This window comes from Myxine glutinosa, chromosome 13 (genome assembly GCF_964187855.1).
Source record: "Myxine glutinosa chromosome 13, kmMyxGlut1.1, whole genome shotgun sequence".
NCBI lineage: Eukaryota > Metazoa > Chordata > Myxini > Myxiniformes > Myxinidae > Myxine > Myxine glutinosa.
The window spans coordinates 22,284,163-22,299,525 of record NC_136273.1 but is presented as its reverse complement, the minus strand read 5'-3'; the positions used below and the strand labels follow the sequence as shown (position 1 = coordinate 22,299,525).

General features: G+C 44.3%; 1 protein-coding gene across 1 annotated transcript; it reads left to right on the top strand.

Moving 5' to 3' along the window:
- The first annotated feature begins 7,259 nt into the window (after positions 1-7,259).
- Positions 7,260-9,671, top strand: LOC137438436 (uncharacterized). The gene is made up of 4 exons (XM_078766991.1): positions 7,260-7,485; positions 8,427-8,649; positions 8,990-9,414; positions 9,570-9,671. Exons 1-4 carry the CDS (start codon positions 7,336-7,338, stop codon positions 9,669-9,671), a joined length of 900 nt encoding a protein of 299 aa, XP_078623117.1. The 5' UTR covers positions 7,260-7,335.
- The last annotated feature ends 5,692 nt before the right edge of the window (positions 9,672-15,363 follow it).

Sequence of the window (15,363 nt, the reverse complement as noted above, 5' to 3'; positions counted from 1 at the left end):
CTGCCGCCCTCACTGCTTCGCTCTCCTCGCGTCCCTCAATTTGGTCCTGGACCGACCCTGCCTCACTCTCCCCTACCGGACCCCAGCTGTCTTGGTCTGCCATAGCGCGACTTTCAAAATTCGGGTTTTTATTTCCGTATAACAAAATCAAATTTCGCCATTATAATTTCGCGCGGGAAACGCGCTCCGAATTGATTCTACTACAAATTTGGGCCTAATAAATTTAGTCCCGGGTCCGAATTCCACTCCTCGACACCAATTGTTACAGACGCGGCTTAGATGTTATTTACCGAGCGGTTTGGTATGACCACGTCTGCACAAGTTACCCGATTATACCCGAACGTTGACTAATCGCGCTGCGCTAGATCAATGAAGGAAAAGACACACGGCTGGGATTAAAATGACACGACACCAGGGATACGGTTCTCAAGACCTCCGGAGGAGATTATATTAAGGCGGAAGGTTAGATTACAACTACAAGAGGGACATCATAGAAAGACAGGCACTTAGACACACTCTTATATTAACCCCAACAGACGACAGATAAACGGGACAAAAGGCTGACTCACACGGGGATTGATGGCAAGGAAAGCGGGTATTCGATGGCCAGCACAAGGTGCACCTTGTGCTCAGGGACAGGATAGCGCGGCCCAAAAGATGCAGGAGGTCTCTCAGCGCTCGGAGGTGGCTCTCTTGTCTTCTCAAGCTCGGGGCGCATCTGACCTCACATCCGGTAAGTCGCTGCGTATATCCGGCGGGGAGTGACACGCCCTCGGCTCGTTAGCTCCGCCCCAGATGGAATCGGCTCGTTGCTTCTTATTGGGCGCATGCGGGGGGGTTACCGGCTCCGCCCTTGACGAGGGGCTGACAGGGAGCCCCTTCGTGGTAACCCCGTGGAGCGCATGGTCATGGCGGCTAACCGAGCTGGTGGGAGGACGCACACTCCCCCCGCGCGCCGTGGTTGTAGTTGTTGTTGTAGCTGTAGTTGTTGTTGTTGTTGTTGTTTGGGGAAGAAGATGGAAGGAGGTATGGGAAGGTCCTAAACTCACTACTGGTGCCATATAATCACATTCTGGTGCAACGAAGAGTCAGAATTAATGGAAAGGAGTCCTTAACTGACATAGACTAAGAATAACTAGCAAGATGTCCGAAAGTTGTCTACGTGAGATGCGGTGGACCTGGGCACGACATTTAATGGGGGAAAAAGGGGAAGGTCGGTTCTACAGAGTGTTGTTTACAGACAATGGGACTAGGGAATGGGGGATTGGGGATAGTTGGGGAGTATTGGGGAAATAGGGGAATATTTACAAGCGGATATGGAGGCCAAATTCCATATTCGCAACAATATGACCAACAGTGTTTTTGAAAACAATGACACATATCTCCAGTAAAATCTTAATGTTATTTATTAGAGTCCAAGAAAAAAAATCCAGGTTTTGTAGACATACAACATTCACTGTCCCAGAAACAAAATTGTTTTTGTAAGCTGGTGCCACTTAGAGACCTGATTGTTTTTGACATATCTTTCTGTATACAGTCGCACGTGGTGGTGCAGCACACTCTGCACAAAAAGTTTACTGATCATTTTGACCAGCTGGCTGCCATGGCCATCTTCGTCTGTGAGGTCTTGCTCATGAAAATGATCAGCCAAGTCAGGAAACACAGACCCCTTCACAGTTTCCAGGACCTCAATCTGAACTTTCCCTGTGACGTCATGTGACAATGTCATTGGGCCATTAGCTGCCAATGTTCTTCTATAAAAAGAAAAAGGAATGAAGCCTGAAATAAATACACATACTATACGAGTCAATTTCACAAATAAATCCACAATTCTCTGTGTTTCACTGCACTAATAAAAGATGGTACAACCATACAGAAAAACAAGATAGAATGTCATTTATTCAGTGGTTTTGATGAAATGGTTGTTCATCTCCTCTGGTATAGTTTTAATGTGAACTGCAATTTGTACTAATTTGAATCATATGTACATTTATAAATGGTACTGATCGAAATATTTGACCGAAACAGTTAGTAAAAAGAGCATCAACAAAGGAATCGATCATTATAGAACAAAGAGACATCAACTCCGCCTGTCATGCCTGTGCCTGTCTAGCCCTACAAGCAGGGCTGGATGGCTCTCTTTTACCATGGGTCTTATTAGTCCCCTACCGGTGTACACCGGAGGGGATTATAGGTTTGCACGCCATCCCTCCGTCAGTCCGTCCGTCCGTCCGTCCGTCCGTCAGTCCGTCAGTCCGTCAGTCTGTCCGTCCGTCAGTCTGTCAGTCTGTCTGTCCGTCAGTCTGTCCGTCCGTCAGTCTGTCAGTCTGTCCGTCCGTCCGTCCGTCAGTCTGTCCGTCCATCAGTTCGTCAGTCCGTCACGCAAAGAACAGTTTTCCGGACTTTTTTTTCTAAACTCTTAATGCTAATGATTTCAAACTTGGTACATGGTTTCCTCATGATAAGTTACAGATCAAGTTCGAACTTCACGACGTTTCGATCGTTTTTGACAAAGTTATGGCACTTTGAACTTAGGTAATTTCCCCAACAGTTTTCCAGACGACAGACTCCCGGTAGGTGACATGAATTGCAGCGTAATACTCAGAATGCTTGTTAGTCCCCTACCGGTGTACACCGGAGGGGACTATAGATTTGCAAGCCGTCTGTCCGTCTGTCAGTCCGTCAGTCTGTCAGTCCGTCACGCAAAGAACAGTTTTCCGGACTTTTTTTTTCTAAACTCTTAAAGCTAATGATTTCAAACTTGGCACATGGTTTCCTCATGATAAGTTACAGATCAAGTTCGAACTTCACGACGTTTAGATCATTTTTGACAAAGTTATGGCACTTTGAACTTTGGGAATTCTGATAATTCTGATGATCCTTAACTCAGTGCCATTTTAAGTTTTAATTTCCTTTAAAAAAAGATTTTCTCTGCAATAATTGGACCGATTGAGATCAAATTTTCACCGTAGGGGGGACTCGGTCTGACGAATATTTTACTCGTAATTATGACGTCACATGTCACGTAGTTCGGCCGCCATATTGTTTTTCGTGAAAACATGAAAACCCCTTTTTCTCTGCAACGGCTGAACAGATCGATGCCAAACTTCGCAGGCAGAATCGCATACCCATGACGAACAGAAAAGTCAACGAGCATGACGTCATGCATCACATGGTTTCAGAGTTATGACGTTTTTAAGCATGAACCTTTAAAACCGAGCCGTTCCCTCATTTTTGATCCAATCGAGGGGAAACTTCACAGATCTGTTCAGCATGTCAGTCTCTACTAAATTGTCCTTTTGGAATTTGCGATAGGTCACGTGGTTTGGCAGATGTCGTTAATTAAACGAAAATATTTTAAAAATGGATATCTCTTGTTTATTCGAGAGTTCTCCTCAAGCCGCACCACGCGCCCTCAGCCTCATCTGCGAACGTCAAAAGCGCGACACAGCGCGCGCTTTCCGGAGGGGTGGAGCCAAGCCGAGCAACATATATATACACATCGATCATTGATCGTGAACCGGAAAATATAATAAATTACTGATATTTAGCGACTCGAAAGGTTCTTTATCAACAACTTATTTTCTCGTGCTTCTGCTGACCTGCCTGCAAGGTGTATAAATCGAAGTCCCGAGTGCGAATCACAGGTGAGCCCGTCCTGAGGTAATTAGCGATTGGGAACGATTCAGAACCTGTGGGTAAATAACCCTTGGTAATTTCCCCAACAGTTTTCCGGACGACAGACTGTCGGTAGGGGACATGTATTGCAGCGCAATACTCAGAATGCTTGTTGTAATGGCGACAACAATAAGACCCATGACATAAAAGAGAGCCATACAGCCTTGCTTCTTGTTGTATGCCTGCCCACCACTCTCAATGAATCTGACCAAATTCCGACCAAAATTTCTACTTTTCAAGATAAAAACACAGAGTACTCACCTGTGAAAAGTAACTTCCTTCTTCTGGTTGCTACGATTTGTGCACCTGTAGCAGGCACAACTTTTCGGCATCTTGCCACTCGAAAATATTCGCGACACAGCGAGGTCATGTACATGTACATGTACATGTACGTTGTCAACAAATGTTGCCCCCCCAAAAACATGGCTGCCGGTCGTCCTTGTCGGCACGGGGTCACGTGGTATGTACGCCCTCTTGTCTATAATATAACTGTGGTAAATCTCTTTGCAAACGAATGAATTAGGTCCCGAGTTCGCGACCTCTGGACCATCCAGCCGTCCACACATGACTGGTTTTAACACCTCAAGGATATGTGTGTTCCGATTACCTGCACCTCAAGGTGCTTACCTGCACCTAACACCTCAAGGATATGTGTGTTCCGATTACCGATTACCGGGGTTCCGCTTCCGGTCCCTCGAGCGACGGGGCTTGCTTTGATCTCTCCACAGCATCAAAGTTTGAGTGTTTTCCCGTTCGTTTCTTTGTCAAATTTCCGCTGCGTATTTTGTTGTGTATGTGTTATTGTGTGTTTCTATTTGGTTTTGGTTTTGTAGTTGTTGCAAATTTGTGTGTAATTAGTCGTTTCTTTGTCCGCGCCTCGTGCGGCCTGGTGTCTCGTGCGGCCTCCTCGTCTCGACTTGTGCCCCGCCCCCTATATTCTCGTTTGTTCTTTCACCTCTGCTCCTGCTTTCTCAAATCCACGTTCTCACTTAGAGACTTTTCCCAGATTGTTTTCATGGTTTTGTTTAAATATTTATTTAAATATGTTTAAACCGCAGCGGTGACCCCCCCCCCCCCCCCCCCCAGGATTTCCATGTTTTAAACGTTTCCCAGTGTGTACCCTGGATAAGAATAGCTACGCCGTATCCATGCGTGTCGTAGGAGGCGACTAAGAGGGTTGGCGTCAGGAAGGGCATCCGGCCATAAAAAAAAACATTGCCTCAAAAAGAGAACCATGACAATTACAACTACATGTGGGCAGGGTACAGCCCGAAGTGGAGATCGGTTTCTGAGGTTTGGGACATGGAATGTAGGGACAATGACAGGGAGATCAGGAGAAGTGGTGGAAGTATTGGTCAGAAGACGAGTGGACATATGTTGTGTGCAAGAGACGAGATGGAAGGGAAGTGGTGTGAGAATGGTGAAGGGTAGGCAGGGACAGAAATACAAGTTTGTGTGGCAAGGGTGCCTGGAGGGCGTGAATGGTGTTGGTGTCCTGTTTTCTGAGGAGTTTGTAGACAGTGTGGTGAGTGTGACTAGAGTGAGTGATAGGTTGATGATGGTGAAAATGATGATTGGAAAGCTCTTGGTGAACGTCATCTCGGGATATGCTCCGCAGGTTGGTCGGAGCGATGAAGAGAAGGACAAGTTCTGGTGTGCGATAGAGAAGCTGATGGAAAACGTGAAAGATGAGGAAGTTGTTGTGGTAGGAGGAGACCTAAATGGACATGTGGGAAGGAGTATGGATGGTTTTGACGGAGTTCATGGGGGTTACGGATATGGTGTGAGAAATGGAGAAGGTGAAAGGATTTTGGAGTTTGCTGATGGAGCTGATTTGTTGATTTGTAATACTCAGTTCCAGAAAAAGAGGATAATAAGCTTGTTACATACACGTCAGGTGGGTCGACGACAACCGTTGACTACCTGATGGTGCGTAGGCGAGATAGGGGGCACCTCCGAGACACAAAGGTGATCCCGGGGGAGGAGGCTGTTTCACAGCACCACTTGGTTGTCTGCGACGTAAGGGTGAAAGGTGCGAGGAGAGCTCGGCGGGTGAAGTACCAACCGAGAATGAAGGTGTGGAGGTTGAAAGAGGTGACAGTAAGGGAGGCATTAAAAGAGAGGCTGAGTAGGGTCGAGGATGATGTGGTTGAGCTTGAAAGTGGTTGGATGTCAATGAAAGCTAGTCTGTTGGGAGCCGTTGGTGAGGTATGTGGATGGACAAAAGGACCACCGAGGCACTCGGAAACATGGTGGTGGGATGATGAAGTTGGAAAGAGGATTGACGAGAAGAGGAAGAAGTTCAAGGAGTGGCAGAAGGCGAAGGGTACGGGAGCAGAAACAGCAGAGCATGAAAGTTATAAGGCAGCCAGGAAGGCTGCAAAGAAAGAGGTAGCAAAGGCGCAGGAGGCATGTAGGAAAATGTTCGGAGAACGCTTGGATTCGGAAGAGGGTCAGAAAGCAGTATTGAGGATTGCAAAGCAGATAGCGAAAGAGAGGTGTGATGTGATGGGGGTGAGCTGCTTGAAGGATGAAGTGGGACAAATCGTTGTCGACCCAGATGGAATTAAAGGAAGATGGAAAAGATATATGGAAATGCTGTTGAATACAGAGAATGAATGGGATGGCAACATAGAGAGTAACCCAGTTTTAGGACCGGCAGAGAAGATAACTGAGAAGGAAGTTGAGGAAGCGATAAAAGCAATGAAGGGTAGAAAAGCGGGAGGGCCGACGGGAGTTGTGGGAGATATGTTGAAGGCAGCAGGAAGTTGGGGTGTGAAGAGAATGACAGAGATCTGTAATCTGGTGGTGAAAGAAGGCCGCATTCCAGTGGATTGGGAACTGAGTACCCTCGTCCCTCTATACAAGGGGAAAGGTGACCCTCTGGAGTGTGGCTCGTACCGAGCGATAAAGTTATTGGAGCATGGAATGAAGGTATTGGAAAGGGTGTTGGAGAGGAGGATAAGGAAGAAAGTGAAGATCGACGAAATGCAGTTTGGATTTATGCCAGGAAGAGGAACGACAGACGCGCTTTTCATTGTGAGGCAGTTGCAGGAGAAGTACATGGAGAAGAGGAAGAAGTTGTTTCTTGGGTTTGTTGATCTGGAGAAAGCATTCGATCGGGTTCCACGCAAAGTATTGACATGGGCATTGAGGAAGTTAGGAGTGGAGGAATGGTTGATCAGAGTCGTGATGGCAATGTACAAAAGAGCGCGCACAGCTGTAAGGACGAAGGACGGGAACAGTGGTGAGTTTGAGGTGAAGGTGGGAGTGCATCAGGGGTCGGTACTAAATCCACTACTATTTGTAGCTGTGATGGAGGTGCTGGCTCTGAACGTAAAGGAGGGTTTACCGTGGGAGTTGTTGTATGCAGATGATCTGGTGTTGATTGCGGAAAGTATGGATGGACTGAAGGAAAAGATGAACACGTGGAAGGAATGTATGGAGACAAAAGGTCTGAAGGTGAATATCGGAAAGACGAAGGTGATGGCAAGTGGTAAAGCATGTGGTGAGGTGTAGAGTCCCTGTATAAAGAGAGTTGCGCCATGCGCTGACCCGAGATTTCTGGTCACGTGATTTCGTGGCGCCATTTTGTGTCTAACTTCACCGTGCGTGAACGTCAGCTTGGTACGGGAATGTTGTTTATTGCCAAACAAAATGACTGGTTGTTCTGCTTTTGGTTGTTCAAACCAATCTGGGAAATATAAGATGTATAGATTTCCAAGTGATAAAGTCAGAAGACAAATTTGGGAAGCGAAAGTCAGACGAAAGAGCTGGAAAGCGATCGACTCCTCGAGACTCTGCCAGGTAGGCCCACGCCGCTTGATGATCGATGTTCAAAAGCAATTCTATCTGCTCGGTTTTTTTTTGGTTGTCTGTCCGTTGAAAACCCTTTTAAAGGGAAGTGATTTGTGTTTGTTTATAATCTTCAAGGAGCTGACCAAAAATGCATTTCCGTGGGAAGAACCCTGCTCAATTTTTTTCGGGTAGTCCTAGCGGACCGCATATTGTCATTGATTGATGAAATGTCCCGGTACAGTGACATTGCCTGGTCTGCGGTTGGGTAGTCTGCGGGCAATGTCACTGTACTTTTTCAGAGGGAATTAATTTTGATTTTATAGGGGTGGGAAACCCATGGTCCGTTTTGTTTTCAGTTGTCTGTCCGTCCATTCAAAACTTATTCCGAGGCAAGTTATTTTTTTGGTTTAAAATCTTTAGCCTAATCGACAATCATAAAAGCAATTTTAGGGGGGGACATGCTCAATTTTTTTGCGGGTTGTGCAGCCATCCATACGTCCAAAATTTGACGAGTTATTGTTTGCTTTGTACAGTGCTCATGCGTCTTGTGGCATATTTGCTCAAATATTTCCCACCCTGGGATTTATGGCCAAATTGTAGTGATGGAAGATTTTGCACATTGGACAATCCCTATATATTTAACCTGGTGACAGCTATCGTTCCCAAAACATACAATATTTCTAGGTGATTAATGCAGTAAAACAGGTGTATTTGTGTACCCACATTTAAAACTGGCTCAACTTTCAAAAGCTGTTATCCCTGTTTGATATCAATATACATGTGGTCGATAGAGCTAGCGATTTGTCTGGCCATCTTCCGGAAGATTGTCCATGTGATTTTCTGTTGTGGAAGTACTAGTACATGACAGCTCATTAAAATTAAACTGTGTTGTGTTAGAATAAAAATTTCAATAAATAAATATATCAAGGACACTCATTGTATGATTGCAGGAACATTTCGATGTGAATCAGTTTGAGAGGGGGCGAGCTGATGACAAAAAGAGGTTGAAGTGCTCTGCAGTTCCAACAATATTGAGCTACCGGAAACCCGTGAAGCTGCGCAACTCCCCCAAGAAGCGTGGACCGTCCAGAACTGAGAGACTACATCTACCAAACTTGTCCGACCACACCTACTCCACTCATGAACGTATTGACTCCTCAAATGAATCTCAATGTAAGAATTGTTTTATTTATTACAAAATCATGGCAGGACATGTTCAATCAATGACATATTTTAAACGATTACAAAATGACAGGCATGTGCTTGTCTATATTTGTATAGCTCTTTGAACTATAATTGTACGTTCAGATTATGATGACTATCTTCCTGTTGCCATTTTATTTTTACATTATTCTAAATATTTTGCAAAATTAAATTGTAAAAAAATTGTGTTATATTTAACGTTAAGTATAAAATTATCTTTCCCGATTACAACATTTATCTACAGAATACTGAGCAATTGTACATACCAATTTTCCAGTTGGCCATTAATTGTATATGTGCTCTTTTGTAGCTGAGAGTGAACCTATGGACACTGATACACAAGAGGGCCAAGATACTAGTGATTCTATTGAAGAACGGCTGCTGAGATTGGAGGAGAAAAATAAAAAACTGAACGATCAATTGAGGAAGACAAAAAGAACAGCAAGATCAATATGCAAAGCAAAGTTGAAACAGGAAGCTCGAATATCAAAATTATTCGCACGGGATCAACTGGAGGCACTCTCTAGAAGATCAATGCGAGGGAAGGAATGGAGCTCCGTGACAATCAAGAAGGCCCTTCAGTTGCGATTCTCCTGTGGTGCATCTGGGTACAACATGCTGATAAAGCAGCACTATCCTTTGCCTGCTAACCGGACTCTACAACGAAGAATGAGTCATGTGCCTTTCCAGCCCATGGACATGTTGTGGAACAAACTTCAAATCTTGGCCGACATGGCAATATTATGAAATTTCTCATTTCTGTGTATGATAATGTAAAATGCTGTGTAAGAATTAATGGTTTTTTAACAGACTGGTTTCCGATAGATGTTGAGTCAAACAAGGCTGGAATTTAAGTCCGCTCTTATTCTCTATGTATATTTGTTATATAGTGGGAAATAGACTGGTTTGTCGCCTGTGTGAGCTTCCTTGTGTTGGGCATTCGAGTGGGTGAAATGGTGTCGTGTGCAGTCCGGCGCAGAGAGCGCTTGTGAGTTGACAGAGGACATTGAGCTCAAGTTGTGTGATGTTGGTCATGTGACCAGAGTGGCAACCTGTAATTGGTTGAGGCTGCAATATAGGTGCAAGAGATAGGAAATACTGTCTTTTCTACACGTGTTGTCGAGGAAAGCAGGCTGTGTGTGTGGTGTGAAAGAAGTGAAATGGTCATGTGAACTCCAGGGGTCTCTTCTCTTCGTACGGGGTCTCTTCTCATCCACGTGGCTGTCGTGAGGTCTCTTGCACTCATCGCAGAAGACAGATGAGGTCTCTTCTCGCCGAATCGTGAGCAGTCTCTCCGTCTGTAGTCATATTCAAGTCTTCACTTGTCGGAGTAGTGATGAGTTTCACTTGTGAGGAGTGAACGGAGTAGTGATGAGTCTCACTTGTGAGGAATGAACAGAGCAGTGATGAGTCACTTGTGAGGAGTGAACGGAGTAGTGATGGTGTCTCACTTGTGAGGAGTGAACAGAGTAGTGATGAGTCTCACTTGTGAGGAGTGAACGGAGTAGTGATGAGTCTCACTTGTGAGGAGTGAACGGAGTAGTGATGAGTCTCACTTGTGAGGAGTGAACGGAGTAGTGATGAGTTTCACTTGTGAGGAGTGAACGTAGTGGGATGAAGTGTTGGTCTGGTCAGAGTGTTGTATTACGGGCAGAGTTTTCTTACGGTCTGAATGTATGAATCATGTTCTGTACTGAATGTATGAACCAAGTTTTGTACTGAATGTTTACTGTGTTGGCCTCATCGTGTTCCTGGTGAAATTAAACAAGTTATGGTGAATACGACCATAACTAGTACATGACAGCTCATTCCCAGTGTGTACCCTGGATCACGACAGATAGCGTCAGTAAGCCCGGTCGGCTTACTGACGCGACCGACCGGGACTCGATCTGTGCTTTTCCATATCTGTTCGACTAGACGAACCGTGCACACTGCAGGTATTTTTAAAAGTTTTTTCTCTGTTTAATTACGGCTTGGTGCAGTCGAAAATTAAGTGTTAATTAAGTCGCCAGCTATGAAACATATTAATCGATCAGGCAATATCCATCAGAGTTCTGGGCAAGGGTGTAGTAATAAATGAACGTTTCAATCTTACTAGATGCCGATGACGTTTTCCTTATGTCAGAGACAGAAGCTGACTTGCAGCTTGTTAAATCATTACAATGGAAATTGAATATAAATGTCGATAAAACTAAAGTTGTACACTATAGAAATATGGCAATACCACGTACAGAATTTGTTTTAAGTGTGTTAGACTATATGTCGGCTGGAAGTCCTACACCGGAATTGCTCTCGGCACCCTTTAAAAAATATTGGATATGCCCACACTCCTTTCTAAAAGTTATTAAAATTCAGAGAACGACAGCATTGGTTTGTCTTACTTATAATGTTAGCTCTTATATGCAGTGTTGGCTTGTAATATGCATTGCCATACCACTTTTAATATCACCACACAGCTCTTTTTCACGGCAATAGCTGAGTTTTTGACAAAACAAATATCACCTGTATGTAATAATAAGACTAAATATGTGTAGTAAATTTTTTTTTTAGCAGGTTTAGAATATATCACCCCATATCGCGAATGTACATGTATATCTAATCCGACACACTTAGACACAAAATGGCGTCCAAATTTGAGTTGACACAACTCTCTATATACAGGGACTCTAGTGAGGTGGAAAGAACTGGGAAGTGGCCCTGTGCTGTGTGTAGGAAGGGTGTCGGAGTGAACTCCATTCAGTGTAAAATGTGCGCTGAGTGGGTTCATCAAAAATGTAGTGGTCTGAGAGGGTCATTAACCAGTGTGGCAGCTACATTCAAATGTAAGGTGTGCACAGAGGGAGCTGCAGATGGAGGAAATGTTGAGTTGGATCTTGGAGACGGCGTGAAGCTGGAAGGTGTGAAAACATTTTGCTACCTCGGAGACATGCTGAATGGAGAAGGTGGATCAGACTCGGCAACGGTTGCTCGAGTGAGATGTGCATGGAAGAAGTTTCGGGAATTGAGTGGCGTGCTGATGATGAGGGGAGTGTCGTTGAAGCTGAAGGGAAAGGTGTATGCTGCATGTGTGAGAAGTGTTATGATTTATGGGAGCGAGACATGGGTAATGAACGTAGAGCAGCAACGAAGGTTGGAAAGGGTGGAAATGCGAATGGTTCGACGGATGTGCGGAGTATCGTTGAGAGAGAGGAAGACAAATGATGAATTGCGAAAGATGATGGGAATCGAGCCTGTGATTGATGCTGTGAAGAGGAACAGGTTGAGATGGTTTGGTCATGTGTTGAGGAAGGATGAAAGTGACTGGTTGAGAAGAGTGATGGAAATGAATGTAGAAGGAAGTAGAAGACGGGGAAGACCGAGAAAAACTTGGCTAAAGATGGTGGAAGAAGAAATGCGGGCAAGGGGGTTAACAAGGAGAGATGCAGAAAATAGGGCAAAATGGAGAAGATTGTCATGGGGACCGCAAGGCTAACCCCCGCTCTAGCAGGGAAAATGGCCTTTAAAATGCATGTTGTTGTTGTTGTTGATTACCTGCCATAGAATGATCTATGTCTTTCTTCCAAATGATCACAATTCATTAATAGACTGTTATTAGTATTAGGCAAGAAGAGCACCCACCTCCTCGTGTCCTCCACGGTCACCTCCTCTCATGGATCACTGACATCCTCCACTCCAATATGCAGCCTGTCGTTGCTGGTTGCATCATTGCTGGTAGCGCAGCTGTGCCGCTGATGCAGTGCCCCTGATACTAACAGTAAGCTGGTACTTATTTGCTGACCTCGGAAGGAGGCTGAGTCAACACACCTGGTGTTGCTTCAACGACGCGACCGGGACTCGACCTCAGAATCCGAAGAGCTTTAGCAGCCACGTCCGTTAAATGATCATAAACTGACGTTTGTAGACTGAGAGTCAAACACACAGAACAGACAGACAGGACAGAGACTGAGTAGGACAGAACGCATATTGAACATAACTGTACATCAAATCTTGGAATGTAAGTCCATCTATTAATTACGGATTATTTGAATGTGAGTATGTCTATTAATTACGTACTATTGGAACATGAGTACGTCTATTAATTACGTATCATTTGAACGTATGTCTATTAATTATGTACTACTAGCAGGAGGGGAGAGGCAGGGGAGGGAGGGATGAGGAAGGGAGTGGGGGTAGTGGAAGGGGCATGGGGGTAGTGGAAGGGGCATGGGATGGGGAGGTGAGGGGAGAGGGACAGGAAAGATATACTACATATACATCTTTGGGGGCGAGGGGGGTGGCTTTTACAGGCCCCTCCAATTTGGGGGCGGGGTAGAAAGGAAGGAGGAAAAATATACCCGTGCAAAGAGTGCCTCATAACCTCAGTGTTGCCCAGGTAAAAAGGGAAATTGTAATACCCTCTGCCACAATCACCAGGTGGCGCTACACGGTACACATTTACATAGAGAATTTACGCTCCTCTCCCGGTTCCCCACACACCCAACATGAGGCCGCGGCCACATAGCCTATGTAACCACCACAGACAAAGTTGTATTTGTATTTGTACCCCGAGTAAATTACATAAGTGTTTAGAGCTGGAGTACCCGGCGTTGCTCAAACGAATAAGAAACATTAACATATTTGAAATGAGGAGAAATATAATGGAAAAGCAATAATTACATCAAATCAGAATCCATCACAAATGTCAAATCATCATTTTACCTTTTCGTTGAATATATGCTGCTGAATGTGCCGTTGATCACGTTTCTGCGTTAAGTATGATGACGTTCAGAAAGAATAAAAAGCCGTACCACCAACTTCGACCGCTTCTGGTATTGTTTGATTATTTGTGTTCAAATGTCTGGTGATTGTTTTGTATTTATTTATGCGAATGTGTACTTGTATATAACTGTCATTAGTTGTTGTATAACAATGACAGCCCACATGCAGGTTATTCAGCTCAACCTTTTAATGGCGTCTCCTTCTCCACCCCTCACCCAGCTCGTACACGTCACTACCGGTCACACCTCATCCTTTCCGGTTCATCATGCATTCATTCATATTCATGTAACTCCCAATACCACCTTAATCAAAAAGGCTTTGGCACTACAGAGCGATTGTTTAAAAAAAATCCCAAAAAACAAATTGTTTTTTGGATTTTTTTTTTGCCTAAAACACTCCCAGGCACTTACTGATGAACCTCTGAAAGTTTGACGAAGATCAAGCCATCTCTAAGAAAAATGGCGACAGACCAACGGCTGGCTCTCTTATATAGTAGATAGTAGATTGGAATGCAAGTACTGTACTTCTATTAATTGCGTATCATATGAACGTAAGTACATCTATTAATTACATACTAGTGGAACGTGAGTATGTCTATTAATTATGTACTATTGGAATGCAAGTACGTCTATTAATTGCATACCATTGGAATGTAAGTACTTCTATTAATTGCGTTTCATATGAATGTGAGTACATCTATTAATTACATACTAGTAGAACGTGAGTATGTCTATTAATTATGTACTATTGGAATGTAAGTACATATATTAACGTTGTACTATGGAACGTGAGTATGTCCATTAATTACCTACTATTGGAACATGAGCAGGTTCATCAACTTTATATTATAAAACTGAAAAACATGGTGTTTGTCCTCAACTGAACCACGATCTGTAACGTGTAGCACCACCAATGGTCGCCAGAGAGGATATTACAAGTCGGCCATGTAGAAACTACATGATTACACTTTCTGATGCTTTACTAATTGTGCTTACTGATTGCGAAATTATTGATGATTACGCTTTACCTGCTATTCCTTACGTTATGGATGATTCCAACAACTTTCTTTATATATAAAATAACCACCTTTAGAGGCCATTTTTCCCCGCAAAGCGGGGGTTGGCCTTTTTCGGGAACCGTGGTTGTTGTTGTTTTTCGGTCCCCTTTATTGAAGCAATGTTTTACGGCCAGATGCCCTTCCTGACGCCAACCCTTTTTGCCGCCTTTAACGACAAACAGGGAATATACCAGTGAACTGGTACTCAATTAGCCGACCTCGGAAGGGATGACAGGCTGAGTCAACCCCCCTGGCGTTAATTCAGCAATCGACCAGGATTCGAGATGACAGGCTGAGTCAACCCCCCTGGCGTTAATTCAGCAATCGACCAGGATTCGAACCCAGGATCGTAGGATCCTAAGCCAGCACCCTAGCCGCTAGCCCAACACTAGGGATTTCTTTAATGAGTCATAAGAGTTTGCTACACAAGAACACTCGCCGCACAAACGCCCATCAGCTTTTATTACTTGCCAGTGCACATGGAATAGCCTGTGATGGCCAAATGTCATTCACTTTAAAATGCAGATCATTTTGTATTTTTACCCCTCGCCACCGAAGGCGGAGGGAGAATATTGGTGGAGGGAGAATATGTTTTCACCCCTGTCTGGTTGTTTGTTCGTTTGTGAACAAGATATGTCAAAAAGTTGTGGACGAATTCGGACGTATTTTGGTGGAGAGGTTGGATATGTGATGAGGACGAAGTTATTAGATTTTGGTGAAGATTCGGATACGGATCCGAATACGAGAATTATTTAATTTTTTAAGTGATTCTTCACCATTGGGAGAGAGGTCCAAAAACGATACATAGCAGGATATTTCAAAAAGTTATGGATGAATTTGGACGAAACTTGGTGGACAGGCAGGTTGTG